General features: G+C 36.4%; 1 protein-coding gene across 2 annotated transcripts; it reads right to left on the reverse strand.

The window, feature by feature from the left end:
- Positions 1-12,446: 12,446 nt before the first annotated feature.
- LOC111411959 (calcium-transporting ATPase, endoplasmic reticulum-type-like) lies at positions 12,447-18,081 on the reverse strand. 2 transcript variants are annotated; one of them, XM_023042661.1, is made up of 8 exons: positions 17,795-18,081; positions 15,868-17,410; positions 15,650-15,771; positions 15,070-15,348; positions 14,588-14,971; positions 14,330-14,439; positions 13,813-14,041; positions 12,645-13,205 (listed from the first exon to the last, which is right to left on the reverse strand). In XM_023042661.1, exons 2-8 carry the CDS (start codon positions 17,345-17,347, stop codon positions 12,645-12,647), a joined length of 3,165 nt encoding a protein of 1,054 aa, XP_022898429.1. In that variant the 5' UTR covers positions 17,348-17,410; positions 17,795-18,081. The 2 variants fall into 2 exon arrangements, with proteins under 2 accessions (XP_022898430.1, XP_022898429.1); XM_023042662.1 differs by lacking the exon at positions 17,795-18,081 and having other exon boundaries at positions 12,447-13,205; positions 15,868-17,347.
- Positions 18,082-18,394: the final 313 nt, after the last annotated feature.

Consider the following 18,394-nt stretch of genomic DNA (forward strand, 5'->3'; position numbering starts at 1 on the left):
ATTGTGGTAGAAAAATGCAACAAGTTTTTGATGCCGTTGTCTTGTACTATTTACTTTTAGTCTTAATTTGTTTTATTTTTAACTGTTATTTGATTTATTTACTTTCTTTTATTTAAAAAAAAAAGATGTTAGTTATATGCTTTGTACCCAAGACGACGATTTTGAATCGTTTGGTTCAAAAATTGAATGTAAATTCAGAGATGAAGCAAATAACACAAACGAAAACAACAATATCAAATAGCTGGCGATCAAAATATTCCTATTCCTATACAACCAATTGGACAAGTGGCCACAAGAGTAGCAGCACCATTGGATTAGCAGCATGAATGAGAGGAAATAAATGAAGGGGACTTACCAGTCTCAATGTTTTTGACGCTCATAGTAGCTCCAGCACGCTCTAGTATAACATATCCAGATTTTGGAGTGAATAGCTTTTAAATAAAGCAAATTGGATTAACTTGACCAGCAACAATCTCCAATTCTATGGTCCATCTCATGAAAATCCGAATACATATATCTCCAAATTTCTCAGAAATTGTCAAAATTTTCATGCTTTAGGAATTATGAAGACTTTATTAAGCTGCGATTATTTTCATACACACTGCGAGATGAAGCATTAGAGTGGTTAGATGCTGAACCTCATGGAATCATTGCTATATGAGAGGAACTGACTAGAAAATTTTACAATAAATTCTTTTCACCAGCAAAAATAGCAAAAATCCGATTGAAAATTCAAATTTTCCAACAGAGAGATGGGTGGAGTTATCATGAGGTATGGAAAAAATTCAAGGAGCTCATAAAAAAGTGTCCAAATCATAGAATTACCATAGTTAATCTAGTACAATACTTTTACACCGGACTTTCACAACTGTCAATGTCTCAGGAGGATTCCTCTGCTGGTGGATCAATCGTAGACAAATCAATTCAACAATGTATGGAATTTTTGGGTTAATTGTTACTACACATTCAATGTTCTCATTAAAAAATGTGGTACCATAGAAAATAGCTAAAATGTATGAATTAAACAACATAACGTTTTCTAATGCATAGATAGGACCTTTGACAAAGAAGGTAGAGTTACTTGTAAAATTGCAAACATATGGAACAAATGTGGTGATGGTTAGTTCAGCATGTGAGAATTGTGGGAGAAATCTCGCTACAGAAAATTGCTTTATGCTTACTTCTTCAGAGGATCAAGTAAACTTTATTCAAAATGGCCCCCTTAATTTCAACACGTATACGAATAATTTCCAGCAAGAGAGAAGACCAAGTTTAGGAGAGATGTTTCATCAATATATGCAGAAAAAACAAAGTATTCTAATAGATTGATATTCATTTTCAAAATTAGCAAGCATCTATCAAGAAATTGGAGACACAAATTGGTCAGATAGCTCAACAACTTACAGAATGTCCATATGGATCATTGCCAAGTCATACAATGACAAATCCTAAAAAGCAAGTGATGGTAATAAGAATAGTCGAAAACGATCCACCCAGGGCTTCTGTAAGCGTTAAAACATATGTACCTCTACTTCCATTTCCTTAAAGACTTCGAAAGAAGTCGATGGAGGAAAATATTTATGCTATAACTACAAGAGTTGGGTACAATTACCAGAGTTACTGCAAAAAAGACCATAAGGAAAAAATAACCAGAAGAGGTTGAAGTAGATACAATGGAAGAAAAATCTGCACCAACCTAAATTGAGAATGAAGAAAGTACAAAAATCTGCTACCAATGCACTAAATCTAATCAAGACTTACGTACCTCCCATTCCTTTTCCTGAAAGGTTTAATAAGAACAAACAAAACACAAAATTTGAAAAACTTCTTGATGTTCTGAAGAAGCTCCAGATTAATATTCCATTGATTGATGCAATATTACAAATTTCAAGCTACACAATTTTTGAAAGAGATGTAGACAAAGAAAAGAAAACTTCTGAAATTTGAAATTGTGGCATTAATGGAAGAAAGTAGTGCAAGAGTACAAAACAAATTTTCTCCTAAGTTGAAAGATTTAGTGAGTTTTATTTTACCAAATTCCATTGAAAATTCTTATTCTATACATTGTATGACACAGGTGTTAGTATAAATCTAATGTCATATTCTATTTACAGGAAAATTGGATTGGAAAAAGTCAAATCAACACAATAACATTACAACTTGCTGATAGAACAATTTCAAGGTCACGTGGCGCACTCATAAAAGCAAGAAATTTAATTTTCCCCGTGGACTTCATTGTGTTGGCCATACCAAAAGATCGAGACGTTCCAATTATTTTGGGTTGGCTATTCTTAGCAACGGGTCAAACCTTGATTGACATGGAGAAGGATGAGCTAATATTGAGAATAGAGGACAAGCAAGAGATATTCAATAATTACACCAATATGAGCAACCTCCCAACATCAAAGTTTGCTGTAGAATTGATGAAGAGTCACCTGATCAATGAAGTTTTTAGAGAATAAAATCAAATTTTGGTGGACTTTTTGGTAGATATGTGAATGGAATCTTCAAAATTTGGAGGGCAAAGAAAGAGTGTCTTAATGACAGCTACATAAAATGTAAGGATGTAATAACTAGGTTCGAGCCACCATAATCAATTATGACAAAAAGTCAAGCTAATAACTTTAAAGAAGCGCTTCTTGGAAGGCAACCCGAATTCTATCCCATTCTTATTACTTAGTTTTTAGCTTTAGGATTGTGTATTTTATTATCATAACATTCTCGTTATGTTGTTTGTAGGAATATTCTTAAGTTTGTGGGCAACAACGTGATCAGAAAGCTAATCTATATCCACCTCACCAAGATGATGGCAATGACACAAGTTGATGTATTTAGGAAAGTCTTAACCCACCTATTTATTTATTTTTAAATTGGGAACAATGTGTATTTTAAGTGTGAGGGGTGAATCATTAGTTGTTAATTGCCTTTACCAGTTGTTTAGTAGTTAGTGTTTGTGTGATATGATTTGATTTCGTGTGATATATATATATAGTAGTTAGTGTTTGTATCATATGATGAGCATGTTTGGTACAAATTAAAATCGGATTTTAATTTAAGTTAAAGTCAAACAACCAATATTAACCATATCTTCCATGAGTCACACAACTTTTCAACCACACATTTCAAAAATTTCTATCACAACCTGCTAAAAAAATTTAATTTTAATTCCTACCAAACACTCTAAATACTTTTGTATGATAAATATACTTGAGAGCATGTATTAGTTTGTGGACTGTGGATGAATCATATGCTTTAGTTAACTTTTCTATTTATCTATGTGAAGTGGTACAATATTCATGCATGATAATTAGGTTTAGCTTCAAACAAGAATAAGAAAATTCATATGCCTAGGGTGAATAGATAAATTAGGTGCTTAATCTCTTAACCGTATACATAATAATTTAGGGCGTTCTCACCGGTGAAAGAAATGATTTCAGATTATGGTAATTCCGTGCATATGAAAAAGATTTCGTGGAGTGTGACTTTCTAGTATGAGTTTGGTGAACCAAATGGTAGATATCTAACCCGTGTAAATTGTGCTTTTCTTTCATAAAAAATAAGCATTGTACTTATTTCGACTACGCTTCACGCCTCCACTTTTTGACTCGAGTCAGTAAACCCGTAGGGTATCTTGAAACCTAATATCCTTTGGTATTCAAAATCTGAAGATTTACCGACTCAAAACTCTCTAGAGGGGTCAAGAAGAGATAAAAGGGTGAAATCAAAAATTAAGTTGAAAAAAATTGGTACAAGTAGGCAAAGAACTGATTGTTGGGGGCTTAGATAACTAGTGAATTTGAATTACTTTGTATAAATTAGATTGTCGAAACATTCATAAATTAAGAGAATCCTCGCATGAATAAATTGTTGATGTTGCCGGCTGAGCTAAACAAAATTAGAATGGTGTAAGGAATTGGTAAGTGAAACTAAACTTTAGAACCATACTAGGGTGAGAGAATGAAAGAAAAACTAGTTTAGGAGTGTGATATGATCCGGGATGTACCATCGATGATCAAGAATTTAGTGATTGATTGGAAGAAACCAAAGCCACGATCGAGACTTCGAGGGGTTAATAAAAGCTGCACAATTAGTGGTTCGAGCCATGGAGCATGTAATGTTGAAGTGGGCAAGCCAAGGTACAAGATTGTAGTTGGGGTTAGAGGCTGAAGCAAGCTGGAACTAATGGTCACAAGCAAGCGAAAGAAGAAGCCAATCAGAGGTTCAACCGGGCAACCATGGGCCGCATGGTTGTAAAATCCATGTGACCGCATGGCATGAGGTAGGGATTCGAAGCAGCATTTTCATTTGGTTAGTGCGACCGCATGCTGTCCAACTATGCGGTCGCATAGACAACTTCGGCGACCAGATTTTCGGATTTTCCCGAGATTCCTATATTGACCAGAATTCTATTATTCCTTATTTTCATAATATTTTGGACGTAATTTACCTTATTAATTAGGTTTTTAGGGTTTTCCTTGAACTCATATAAATAGGGATTATTTTTTTCATTGTAAGCACCCTTTTGATAATTTGAGAGATTTTATCAAAGAAGCGATTTTGCTTCCAATCCTTGTTCTTGCTAAAGCAATTGAACTTATCAAGGAATTCATTATTTCTTGTGGCGTTCACAATTATCCGGGTGAGATCCTTATTCCATGTAATTAAGAGGTCATTAATTTAATACTTTTGGTTGCTTAGTTCATTGATTGGGGATTAAATCCAAAACCATCAATTATTTGGCGCTCTTGGGAATTGAGTTAATCTAGTTGTGGGTTCGTTAGTATTCGTTGCTATTGGGTTCGCATCAGGGTGTGTGAATCTTATGAGCGAAGAAAGGAAATAATTGACCATTGAGGGTTGGGAAGTGAACTTGCTCGTGAATGTAAGACATTATATTTGATTCTTCACACACACACACACACACATTTTGCATTAGATAAGTGGAAGTTTAGCCTTTGTATTGTTAATTTGAAGCTGTTAATAAATGTGATATAATGTTCTCAATCCTATGGCAAAACAACAAGGTATCTAATAATAAAATTCTTTGCATGTTTGTGTGTTTATGAAGTTAGGTTAATGTTTTGTTTGAGGATAAACAAATATTTAAATTTAGAGATATTTGATAAGTGTATTTTATACACTTGTTCGAGCTCTAAAATATGGACATTTTGTAGTTTTTAATGAAACTATAGCCTAATTTATTATATAATGTGTTATTAAGTGAAACTCGATGAATGTAAGTGTAAATACTTAAAAGTTGTGTCAGACCTAAAAATAAAGATTTGAGAATAATAGCGGTCAATTGGATGTAATTAGAAGTCAAAATGAGTAAAATATAATCAAAATATTTTTAGAAATCAATTTTCAACCGCACAAGGATGTTCTAGGTTTTTAAACGGATATTGAGATATTTTTGGCTTAGTAAATATTCGAATTGGAAAATAGTTACATTTAGTAAAATTATAGCCCTTTGAGTTATCTTTACAATCCAATTTGCCTCAATCGAATATCGGGAGAGAAAATTATGATAAAAATACTAAAGGAAGTGCGGTGCAGATTTTCACCCGAAAGTAGCGCCACCATCATGGCGTCAAGACGCCACAAAATCCCTTGATACAGAGTCGTGGCACTGCAACGCCACTCCTATGGTGTTGAGGCACTGCCTAGATGTATCTAGACCTTGTTTTTGGCTTGTTTTGAAGCCTATAAAAACCCTACATTCGATACAAACGCGTGGAGAGATATAAATACAAGTTATTGGCACTTTATGAGATTCCACACATTCAAAGATAGAGAATATAACTAGAGATTGAAAAGCGCAATTCAAGGGAGAAAAATATCAAGAAATTCAAGTTTTGAAGCATTGATTGGAAGAGTAAGAAGATCTTGGTGCAAGATTAATTTTTTTTACATCTTTATTCAAAATCCGGTGATGTATTCAATAACAACTTCTTGTTTTTCCTTTTTCATTATAAGTAGTTAAATTTCATATTAGGACGAACAATGTAATCTACTTGGATGTTGAATTACTTGATCACTAATTTGATGATTTTGTGAATCTTTTATGAATCGAGGTTGAGTTCGAGATTTAGATCATATAGTAAAATATGATAAATTAGTATAATGTGTAGATATATCTATACTAATTATTGCGACCAGTATATTAATTCTTAAAACTAGTATTTCGTTTAATTAAACTTGATTCGCATAGAGATATATGATTTGATTGGTTAAATAGGCTCAATGAAGGCTCAATGAGAAAGGGATAGATTGAATACAATAGAAGAATTTGATCGAACACTACATTAGATATTTGAATCTTGAATTGAGACTTAAAAGTGATGAATAGGTGATCCTAATATCCTTCATTATTTAAATTCTAAATAAATCTTTGTGTACATTTATGTAAGTAGTTAGATTAAAAATTACAACAAATCATTGTTCTTATTTGTATCCATCAAAGAGAAGTTAGAAATAGTAAATATAGTACTAGAGTCTAATCCTCGTGGAAACGATAATTCAGACTTAAAGGTCCACTATATTACCAGCCTATTACGATATACTTGCGATAGAAAAACGCAACAGACCTCATAGCGAAGGCCTGTTCCATAATTTTAGTTTGATAATTCATTGTAATAGATAAATAGTATCAGTAAGTAGATACTCTCTCTTCTTTTTGTGTTTGAATATACATGTTAAATTTTCTCAGGAAGTTCAATAAAGAATGTTGTGAAGGTTGAAAGTGCTTTCGCCATAGTTGTGGTCTGATGCTACTTTTGGTACATTGGATTAGATTGTACGGGAAATTACGCTTAAGATTAGAAGAAATTGTTGTGATTCTCCGATCACGTGAAGAGAAAATAAAAGAGGAAAAACAATTCTATTTCTACTAGAATAGAATTTACAACGGAGTTTACAAACTCAACAAAAAACCTCTCAAAAGAGTCTCTCTAATCTCTCTTTTTTTTCTCTCTTCTCTATCCTATTTTTCTTCCTCTCAAGGGACATATTAATTCTCTTTACGGTAGCTCTATTTATAGAAAAATCTTGGCTACAAACCGTCATAAACTTGTGGCCAAAAATCAATCAAGAATTGCGACTAGAGAATTTCATTTCAAATTCTCTTCTTGCATAGATTTCTTCTCCACTAAGCAATTGAACTTGTGGCCCTCAAAAGGTAGAGAGTTTTAATTCAAATTTTCTTCTTCATCCTTCATGCATGCATGTTGGTGGGAATTACTTGTTTATTAAGCAATTGAAATTTCAACAATTTCGGCATGGAAGAATCTTGAATGCGGCTGGAATATATCAATTCTCCCCCTCCAGTCGCATTCAAATCAATTGCTATAGGACAACTAACCCATCTATGTCTCTGCATAGCTCTAACTTGTCCCTTATAACCACCTTTGTTAACATATCTGCTGGATTCTCATTTGTGTGAATCTTTACTAGTCTCAACAGCTGTTGATCCATCACCTCTCTTATCCAGTGATAGCGAATGTCAATGTGCTTTGTTCGAGAGTGATACATTGAGTTCTTACTCAAGTCAAGAGCACTCTGGCTGTCACAATGTACTTTATAATCTTTCTGCTTGATCCCTAATTCTTGGAGAAATCTCTTTAACCACAACATTTCTTTACCTGCTTCCGTCACTGCAATATATTCTGCTTCTGTTGTAGATAAAGCAACACACTTTTGTAGTCTTGACTGCCATGAAACAGCTCCCCCTACAAAAGTGTAGAGAAATCCTGAAGTAGATTTTCTACTGTCAAGATCTCCCGTCATATCTGAATCTGTATAACCTTCCAAGATTGGATCAGCTCCCCCGTAGCACAGACATATCTTTGATGTACCTCTGAGGTACCTGAGAATCCACTTGATTGCCTCCCAATGTTCCTTTCCAGGATTAGAAAGAAAACGACTCACCATGCCTACTGCATGGGCAATATCTGGCCTTGTACATACCATGACATATATCAGGCTTCCAAATGCTGAAAAATAAGGTATCAATGACATTTCCTCTATCTCTTTCTTGGATGAGGGGCATGAACTTTTGCTCAACTTGAAGTGGTTTGCTAATGGAGTGTTGACAGGTTTGGCATTATGCATGTTGAATCTCTTGATCACTCGTTCAACATACTTCTCTTGGGATAGCCACAACCTTCTATTCTTCCTATCTCGAGTTATGTGCATTCCCAAAATCTGCTGCGCTGAGCCTAAGTCCTTCATGTCGAAGAACTTGGAGAGTTCCTTCTTCAGCTGCCTGATTTTTGTTGCATCTTGTCCGACGATCAGCATGTCGTCTACATATAATAGAAGAGCAAAAAAATTGCCATCTGAAAAGTGTTGAATATAAACGCACTAATCCGCAGCTGTTCTTTTATAGCCTTGACTCACCATGAAAGAGTCAAACTTTTTGTACCATTGCCTAGGTGCTTGCTTAAGACCATATAAGCTCTTCTTTAGCTTACAAACGAAGTTTTCTTTCCCTGAAACTTCAAAACCTTCTGGCTGCTCCATATAAATTTCTTCATATAAATCACCATGAAGAAATGCTGTTTTGACATCCATCTGTTCAAGCTCTAGATTCAGACTGGCTACTAGTCCAAGGATAACTCGAATTGAGGCCATTTTTACAATAGGTGAAAAAATCTCGTCAAAGTCAACTCCCTTCTTCTGAAAAAATCCTTTGACTACCAAATGGGCTTTATGTTTTACCACCTTTCCGCTGCCATCTTTCTTGAGCTTGAAAACCCATTTATTCCTTAATGTCTTCTTTCCCTTCGGAAGCTCAACTAACTCATATGTTTGATTTTTCTGCAGTGACTCCATCTCATCCTGCATTGCTTGTATCCACTTGTCTTTGTCTACATGAGTTTGTGCTTCCTGAAAGCTCTCTGGCTCTCCTTCGTCAGTGAGCAAAAGGTACTCTGATTCTGGATATCTCGTTGATGGAATCCGTCCTCGTTCAGATCTTCTTACCTGTGGATCGTTAATTTCAGGAGGTGCATCATCATCTGGCTGATGTGATGGTCCAACAACATCTGGTGAAGAGGATTGTGACTCCCCCTGATCAATATCCCCTTCTTCATCCTCCTGTTCTGCTTCCGGCATTTCCTCATACACATCGTCGTTATCTATGGTGAATTGTGTTTGTGCTGGATCTGGAGCAATATTTTGGGCACTAAAATTAGAATTAGGAGATATTGTGGGATTTTCAATGTCTTATAATGTTTGGTTTTCATGGAACACTACGTCCCTGCTTCTGATGACCTTCTTTGTCTTTGGATCCCATAATCTGTATCCAAATTCCTCATCGCCATAGCCTATAAAGATGCATGGAGTGGTCCTTGCATCTAGCTTTTGTCTTAGCTCCTTGGATACATGTGCAAAGGCTAAACAGCCAAATACTCTCAGGTGAGAGTAGGAGGGATATTTACCAGACCATACTTTCTCCGGAATTTCAAAATTCAACGGTACAGATGGTGATCTGTTGATCAAGTAGCAAGCGGTTCGAACAGCTTCTCCCCAAAATGGCTTTGGCAGCTTAGCCATACTTATCATGCTTCTGACCTTTTCCATGATTGTCCGATTCATCCTCTCAGCGACTCCATTATGTTGTGGAGTACGTGGGACCGTCTTCTCATGTCGAATGCCATATGTCCTGCAATAGGCATCAAACTCTTTGGAAGTATACTTGCCTCCATTATCTGTACTGAGACATTTCAGCTTCTTTCCTATTTCACGCTCTACCATGGCATGAAATGATTTGAAGTAATCCAATACTTGGTCCTTTGTCTTCAAGAAATATGCCCACACCTTTCGAGAAGCGTCATCAATGAATGTTAAAAAATACTTGTTACCGCCTAGTGATTCAACCTCCAAGGGACCACAAACATCAGAGTGTACTAGATTGAGCAACTCTGATCGTCTCGTAGAAGAGAAATTGAAGGAGACTCTATGTTTCTTACCAAATAGACAGTGACTGCAAGGATCCAACGCAGCTTCCTTAGCAACTGTGATTAGCTCCTTCTTTGTCAAAGTAGACAATCCCTTCTCACTCATGTGACCAAGTCTATGGTGCCACAAATTTTGAGAAGGTTCACGTTCTACTACGTTGAGGCTATCCGCATGCATTTTCATATGAGTCTTGTATAAAGTGCCACATATATGTCCTCGAGCGACAATCATGGAACCTTTCATCATTTTCCATGTGCCATTGCTAAATTGATTGACATAGCCCTGTTTGTCAAGGGCTATCCCTGAAAGTAGATTTAGCCGAAGATCAGGTACATGTCGAACGTCCTTCAGGGTTATTTTACACCCGAGGTTCGTTTGTATCTTAATATCACCAATTCCTATAATCTTAGAAGAACTGGTATTTCCCATCTTCACTGCACCAAAGTCACCGGCTTTGTATGTTGTGAAGAAATCTTTACGTGAAGTGGCGTGATAAGATGTTGCAGTGTCTATTACCCACTCAATATCTTGGTTTGAGACATGAAGACATGTCTCCTCATGGATGGAGCAGATAGCCACCTCTCCAGAAATAGTGACTAGTGTCTCTCCTTCCTTATTTTTCGGCTGCGAACTGTTATGGCCTTGCTCTCGTAGCAATTTTCTGCAGTTCTTCTTCAAGTGGCCCTCCATACCACAATAGTAGCACTTATAAGTAGGCTTCCTTCCATCTATAGATCTACCCCTACTTTTGCTTCTACCTCTCCCCCTGCCTCGAAGGTCCCCTTGTTGTCTTCCCCGGTTCACTGTGACAAGGGCATGTGATTGGTCCGTGTCTACATCTTTTCTTATGGCCTCTTCATTAAATAGGGCATCCTTAACCATTGACATGGTAAGTTTGCCATCAGGGGCTGAGTTGCTAAGAGATACTACTAATGTCTCCCAACTATCAGGAAGAGAACTTAAAAGTAGTAAAGCTTGTATTTCATCCCCAAGCGGCATCTCCACAGATGACAATTGGTTTACCAAGCTCTGAAATTCACTGGTGTGCTCAGCAACTGAAGTTCCACTCTTTAACTTCAGATTCACCAAACGCCTCATCAACAGGGCTTTGTTTCGAACGGTCTTGGCTTGGTACATGTCCTCCAGAATCTTCCAGAGAGCATATGCATCTGTCTCCTGTGCTACATGGTGAAAAACACTATGGTCAATTCATTGTCGAATTTGACCGATAGTTTTTCTATTTAGCTTCTTCCACTCCGCCTCTTTGGTAGGATCGGGGTTTTCAGCTTTGGCTTCCAAGGGGTCATACAAATCCGTACAACTAAGGAGGTCTTCCATCCGAGGCCTCCACAATGTGTAATTGGTGGCAGTGAGTTTGATCATAGCTCCTGATGAAGATTCCTCCATTGACGTCTTGACTTGCAAAAGTCTTATCAAAACTATGAGGGTTAATTGATGAACCAAGCTCTGATACCACTTGTTGTGATTCTCCGATCACGTGAAGAGAAAATAAAAGAGAAAAACAATTCTATTTCTATTTGAATAGTATTTACAACGGAGTTTACAAACTCAACAAAAAACCTCTCAAAAGAGTCTCTCTAATCTCTCTTTTTTTTTCTCTCTTCTCTATCCTATTTTTCTTCCTCTCAAGGGACATATTAATTCTCTTTACGGTAGCTCTATTTAGAGAAAAATCTTGACTACAAACCGTCATAAACTTGTGGCCAAAAATCAATCAAGAATTGCGGCTAGAGAATTTCATTTCAAATTCTCTTCTTGCATAGATTTCTTCTCCACTAAGCAATTGAACTTGTGGCCCTCAAAAGGTAGAGAGTTTTAATTCAAATTTTCTTCTTCATCCTTCATGCATGCATGTTGGTGGGAATTACTTGTTTATTAAGCAATTGAAATTTCAACAATTTAGGCATGGAAGAATCTTGAATGCGGCTGGAATATATCAGAAATAGTACTAGGTAAATAGGATTGTGGTAGATTCAAGTGGATAATTTTACAAGTTCTTCATTCAAAAGAATGCTATTTGCCATACTTTTCTGATATGACCTAAATTCGTCTAGTCACTCCGTAACATGTTATTCAGTTAGCTTAAGAAAGATATTGCAATTAATGTCTACTGTACTACATTCTAACATCATCTACGCAGATTATATACTCTAAATTAATGATTAATTCCTTATACGGTCTAATTTGGTGCATCAAACATAACCTGAATGCATAGAACTGATTGTAATGGTCATTCCTAGGCTGGGAGACTCCAAAAAATTTTCAACATTCTAGTTGGAATCCTACTTTAATCTCTTGGACGTAGATAGATTATGGAGTGATTGGGATAAAACTCAATTAGTACGAACTCAGTAATTCAAAATGTACAGATCCAGATGATGCATGAGGATTATTGATATTTGCCTTATGAAATGATGTTCTAAGTAACACGAAGATGAACCATGCATAATTGCGACAATTTGATAGTCATAATTAATACAATCAAATGTCATAAAACAGAATTGTGTAGTTCTGAAGAAAAAATATACAATGAAAGAACTTTTATTCATTTATCATGTAACATTGTCTATGTTGCACATATTTCTTCATCGACCTTATACATATGAGCATTCATACATCATCCTGATGTGAAATAATTTTAAGGGATCTTCATGGCTGACATATTATGCTTTCTTAACTTTTGTTCTTGATTTTCTTCTCCTTCCCAATAATTTAAGAACTTCATCGATCAAAATGACTGGGGTTGAAACCAAGATGACCAGGAGCCATTCATTTAAACCCAGTGGAACGATACCAAACAAATCCGCAAGGAAAGGCACGTAAAGTATGAGGCAATGTAGCCCCAGTGAGACTGACATGGCAACAAGAAGCCAAGGATTTCTCCAAGGTGGCATTCGGATCAAGCTGTTGTCTTCAGAGAGGGCATTAAGAGAATTGAACATTTCAATCGCAACCAAAACAGAAAGTGATAGAGTCATTGCCTTCACTTTACCAGCAGAAAAATAATCACAAGGGTCGGACAAAGTAATCAAACGGCCATCTCCAACTGTGAATGGAGTTGCAGTAAAATTTGACCATGATGAGCATTCTCCCCAGTTGCGAAGCTTAGACAGTTCAATCAGCGTATGACCATCGCCCACAAGGTTTATACCGAGGAATGATGGCTGTGTGTACCACAAAATAAAGATGCCAACAGTAGCAATGCCAACATAAGAACCAATCACCTGCCAGCATATCCACATACAGTGAGATGCAACCAAATGTTAAACTCTAACCTATGCAACTTGTAGCCTTTTAGTTGTAAAATAGATACCATGCTATTTGAAAAATTAAGATGTTTAATGCATCGGAATTAGAATTAAACAATGTACTACCTCCGTTCCATAAAGAGAGGCTTATTCTATTTTCACATGGATTAATAAAATGTAATTAATATACTGGGAAATATATATATATATATATAGACACACACACACACACACACACACACAATTTTCCTAATATACCTCTGCATTAGATAATTGCTTAAACTTTTCCTCGACATTTAGATTAAGTTCTATGGTAAAGATGGTAGAAAGCAACAGCCTTCTATCATGTACACATGCGCAATTGTATGCTATGTGAAAATATGCTGCACAACTCACAATTCTCGATGTAGTAAACTATGGTACTGGATCAAAGACAAGGAACAAGGGTGAAAATGAGAGACCAAAAGAGGATAATATCAAAAGAAGGAAACAAAACTAAGCTAAAAGGAGGTAACTGTCAAGAGGATAATCAAGATGCTGTGCTACAATCTGGGGGATATATGATATGGTGATTGTAACTGACCATATAGCGGAAGAGAACCCAAGGGTTTATGAGAGCATCATTGCTCCTCCGGGGTGGTTTTCTCATAATATCAACATCAGCAGGGTTAAATCCAAGGGCTGTAGCCGGTGGGCCATCTGTAACCAAATTTACCCACAGCAGCTGCACAGGTATCATGCATTCTGGTATCCCTAGAGCCGCAGTCAAGAATATGCTTATAACCTCCCCAATGTTTGATGATATCATGTATCTGCATATGGAAAAATTCATAAACAATTGTCACTATTACAAAATAAACACAGAACCAAAGGTATGGATGTAATGTGATAGCCTACTACATATAAAGAATTTATTTTGGTTATTCCAATCTTCTTCTATGTCAGAATATTAAAAAATTACTAGTCCTTTATTTTTTTTGCTTATAATCCTGTGATTAAGTTAGATGGTTTTCTCATCATGAGCCAGCTAGTCCATGAAGTGCCTTGACTCTGTACAGTGTCCTTGTCTTAGGTAATAAAATTTTCTGAAAAAATTGTACCTGATAAATGCTTTCATGTTATTATAGATTGAACGACCTTCTGCAACAGCTGAAACTATGGTACTGAAATTATCATCGGCCAAGACCATATCTGAAGCTTCTTTGGCAACCTAAAATATTGATTTCGAGACAGCAGAATTGAAGCTTAACGCAAATCCAAAAAGATCAAGTAGAACATGATTTGAGAATCAGTGAAGTTAAATGCAGTAGAATTAAAGATGTAGCAGCCAAATTCTAAGGAACAGTTTGTTCCATTACCTCAGTTCCAGTGACACCCATGGCTATTCCAATATCAGCAAGTTTCAAGGCAGGTGCATCATTGACACCATCACCAGTCATAGCAACAATTTCCCCCATCTCCTTTAGCATCCTCACAATATCTTGCTTGTGCCTAGGCTCAGCTCGAGAGAAAACCTTTCCCCCAGGTTTTGACAAAATCTCAATTTGTTGTGAAGAAGAAAGAGCCATGAACTCTTTACCGGTGTAACTTCTTCCTTGGAGATTCCCACCTTCAGAAAACAACCCAATTTCTTGACAGATAGCTTCAGCCGTTGACTTATTATCTCCAGTTATCACCATAACCTTGATCCCTGCTCCTCTGCAATCCTCCATTGCTTCGCGAACTTCCTTACGAGGAGGGTCCTGCCAATATACTCGATCAGGACTACTAATACATTTAATTACTTATGTTTAATAATAAGTACATGTAATGCTGAAATTCATAAACTTAGCGTCCTCACCCTTAGACCAACTACCCCTACAAAAACTAAGTCACTTTCTATCGAGGAATAGCAGGAAGGATCTAGCAACTTCTTGTGGGCAGAATGATTCACAGTATGGTAATCTGCAAGATCCCCCAATTCATCTTTATATGCTAAACCCAAGCACCGCAAACCCTTTGAACTCATGTCCAAGTGCCTTAGAAGCAATAGTTGCCTACAGGGCTCATCAAGGGGAACGATTGATCCATCAGCAAGTTGTATGTAGGAGCTACGTTCCAGAAGATTCTCAACAGCACCCTGCATGGGTACAATTAGTCAATGTGAAGAGGAACTACATTAGTCATGGAAGCTCAAAATCAACTACTACACATGAGGGGTTCTCTGTAGAATGAACCAAAATGAATAAAAATTAAATGAACAAATGTGAATCTCTTCTGAACATTTAAGAATATTGAATTTGGTTCTTAAAAGTTTCCAAGTTACTACATGGATGAAACTAATCAATTCAGAAATCTAAAGCACAACTATTTCCTCACATTTTTGACCAACTGAACAATTGATAATTTATAATCAAGATTAGCAAAAGAAACGTAGTTACCTTGACAAGAAGGCGATTGTGTCCATTTGGCTCACAGACAATAACACTCATTGATTTGCGAACACGATCAAATTCAAGGGTTGCAACTTTTTTGCTTCTCTTTGTCCACCATTCACAGCACCCTAGAGAGAGAGAGAGAAAAGAAAACACTAATTCGAAATTGACATAGCATAACTGTTAAAACCGTTGAACGTAAATTATGGAAAATGATTGCTCACCTAACTTGACCGTGTTTCGGTCAATCAAATAGTTCGCCGCAAGCTGTGAATCACGGATTCTGTTCTTCACCTTGCTATCTGGAACTCCCATCTTTTCTACTAAGACCTTTAGAGCTGCCTCAGTGGGCAGTCCCGTTGCTTTGAACACACGGCCGTCATAAGATATGCCAGCATCGTTACAGATTGCACATATTTCTGCCACCGCTTGCAAGTTGGCATCCATGTTATAGCAATTCCAGTCAATTATTCCTCCATCCTTAGGATCATAAGTTGTGCCCTGGACATGAAAAATTCGAGAGGCCAAAGTCTTACCTCCCAAGGTGAAGAACTCTGTCACTGACATCTGGTTTGTTGTCAAGGTCCCTGTTTTATCTGAACAAATAACAGTTGTACATCCTAAGGTCTCGACACTTGGAAGCTTCCTCACAATTGCATTCTTTTGTGCCATTTTCCTTGTACCCAGAGCTAAACAAGTCGTTATTACAGCCGGAAGGCCTTCTGGTATTGCAGCAACTGCAAGGGCAACTGCTATCTTGAAATAATACGTGCATCTCTCGAAAGAGAACTGGAAATTTGTAGGCCACCCATTTACAAGCTCCCATGTTAGGAAATATTTGTAGTTGATAATCCATACAGTGAGGCAAACAAGGCCAATTGCAGTTGTAAGCCTATTACCAAATTCATCGAGTTTTTTCTTTAAAGGGGTGTCACTCTCTTCCAACGAGGCCTCATGTATCTGTGTTTGTATCTTGCCTATTTCAGTGCGCATCCCAGTGTTCACAACAATGCAAACACAGCTACCATTCACAACTGTTGTTCCAGCAAAAACCATATTTTCTTTGGCCTGCAATTCACAATCATCCATAAAAATAGCGTTGGTGCCTTTCAACACAGGCATTGCTTCCCCTGTCAGTGAACTCTGCTCGACTCTTAAGGTTGAAGTTTTTAAAACCGTGACTCTCATATCCGCTGGTACTTTATCTCCAACACTCAATTCAACAATATCACCAGGGACAAGCTCCCTTGCAGGTAGATCCAGAAGTAAGTATCCATCTCTAAGCACTTTTACAGAATCACATTGCATCTCCTTCAAAGCTTCAAGCGCCTTCTCAGCATTACTCTCTTGCCAAATACCCACAATGGCATTAAGGATTAAGATTAAAACTATCACAAACGGTTCTACATAGGCTTCAAACCCTGACTTTCCAGTTTCATTCCCATGCAAGTAAGCTAGAACTAATGATATTAATGCTGCTAATAAAAGGATCTTGACAAGCATATCATCAAATTGTTCCAGAACGAGTCTCCAGAGGGGCTTCCCCTTCTCTTTTTTGAGCTCGTTCCAACCAAATATCTCTCTCTGCTTTTCCACCTCGTAGCCGCTCAGACCCTTGTTTAGTTTCACTTTGTACTCCTTCAAGCACTGCTCTACAGGCCATGACCATGCTTTGAATGATTTCTCATTCATTGATTCTTCCATTAGGGATCGAGTTCTCACGCAAGAAAGGACTTCTATGCTATTAGCCTAAATCAATTTCAAATCCTGCAAAAGAGAAGAACAAACGTAACCATCAAATTTCTAATTAAATGGATGAAGATAAGAAGAATAACATAATACAATCAAATATTCTACAATTGGAAACAATACTACTATTCGATCCTTGACAAAGACTAATACGTAGTCTTTTCCATAGAATAAACGAAAGACTACAACTTTGTGTGACCAACTAATTTGTCTCTGTAATGTCATGAAACATATCACTATTAATCGCAAACCCAACTAACTCTGCACACTGATTTAAACCAAAAAATAAAATAATAAAAAAATAATAATAATAATAATAATAATAATAATAATAATAATAATAATAAATGAATCAAGCAAATAAGTGCTGCAATTTCCAGCAAAATAACATTTATTACTTACCATTAAAACGCGACTCAAATGAAAAGGCTTCAATCTTTGCAAATATAAGCAAAACCCAGAATTTATAAGCAAAAAATTCGTGAAGGATAGAAGAACAAGAGATGGCTTTGAGACAAAGCTAACTGTGGAAAAAAATACTGGAAAATAAAGCAATTCTGTAGAAGATTCGACTTGAAAATTCTTTTGTTGGAAAAGCATTTGACTGGAGAATCCGTATCACTTTTCTTGGCCATTGAAATTTTGAATGAACAGGAGAAAGTGGTTTTTGAAATCTCTCTCTCTCTCTCTTTTTGATGCCTTACCGTTACATAAGTCAGTTTTGCTGATATTCAAAATCTGGAGTTGGAAAATTATTATTATAATTATTTTTGTTTAAAAATATCATTGTTAATTAATTTCGATAATTGAGAATTATGTGCCATGAGAATACTTTTAAGGAAAATGCTATTTGTACAAAATGTGTAATTGAAAAATTCATAAAAAAATTGTAAATATCATGAAATCCCATTTTGTACAAAATGTATTTCTATTACACATACAGATTCAATTTCTACTCATAGGACACGTCTTCGTACAACAATGTACGAATTGCATCAAACA

This window comes from Olea europaea, chromosome 16, assembly GCF_002742605.1.
Source record: "Olea europaea var. sylvestris chromosome 16, O_europaea_v1, whole genome shotgun sequence".
NCBI lineage: Eukaryota > Viridiplantae > Streptophyta > Magnoliopsida > Lamiales > Oleaceae > Olea > Olea europaea.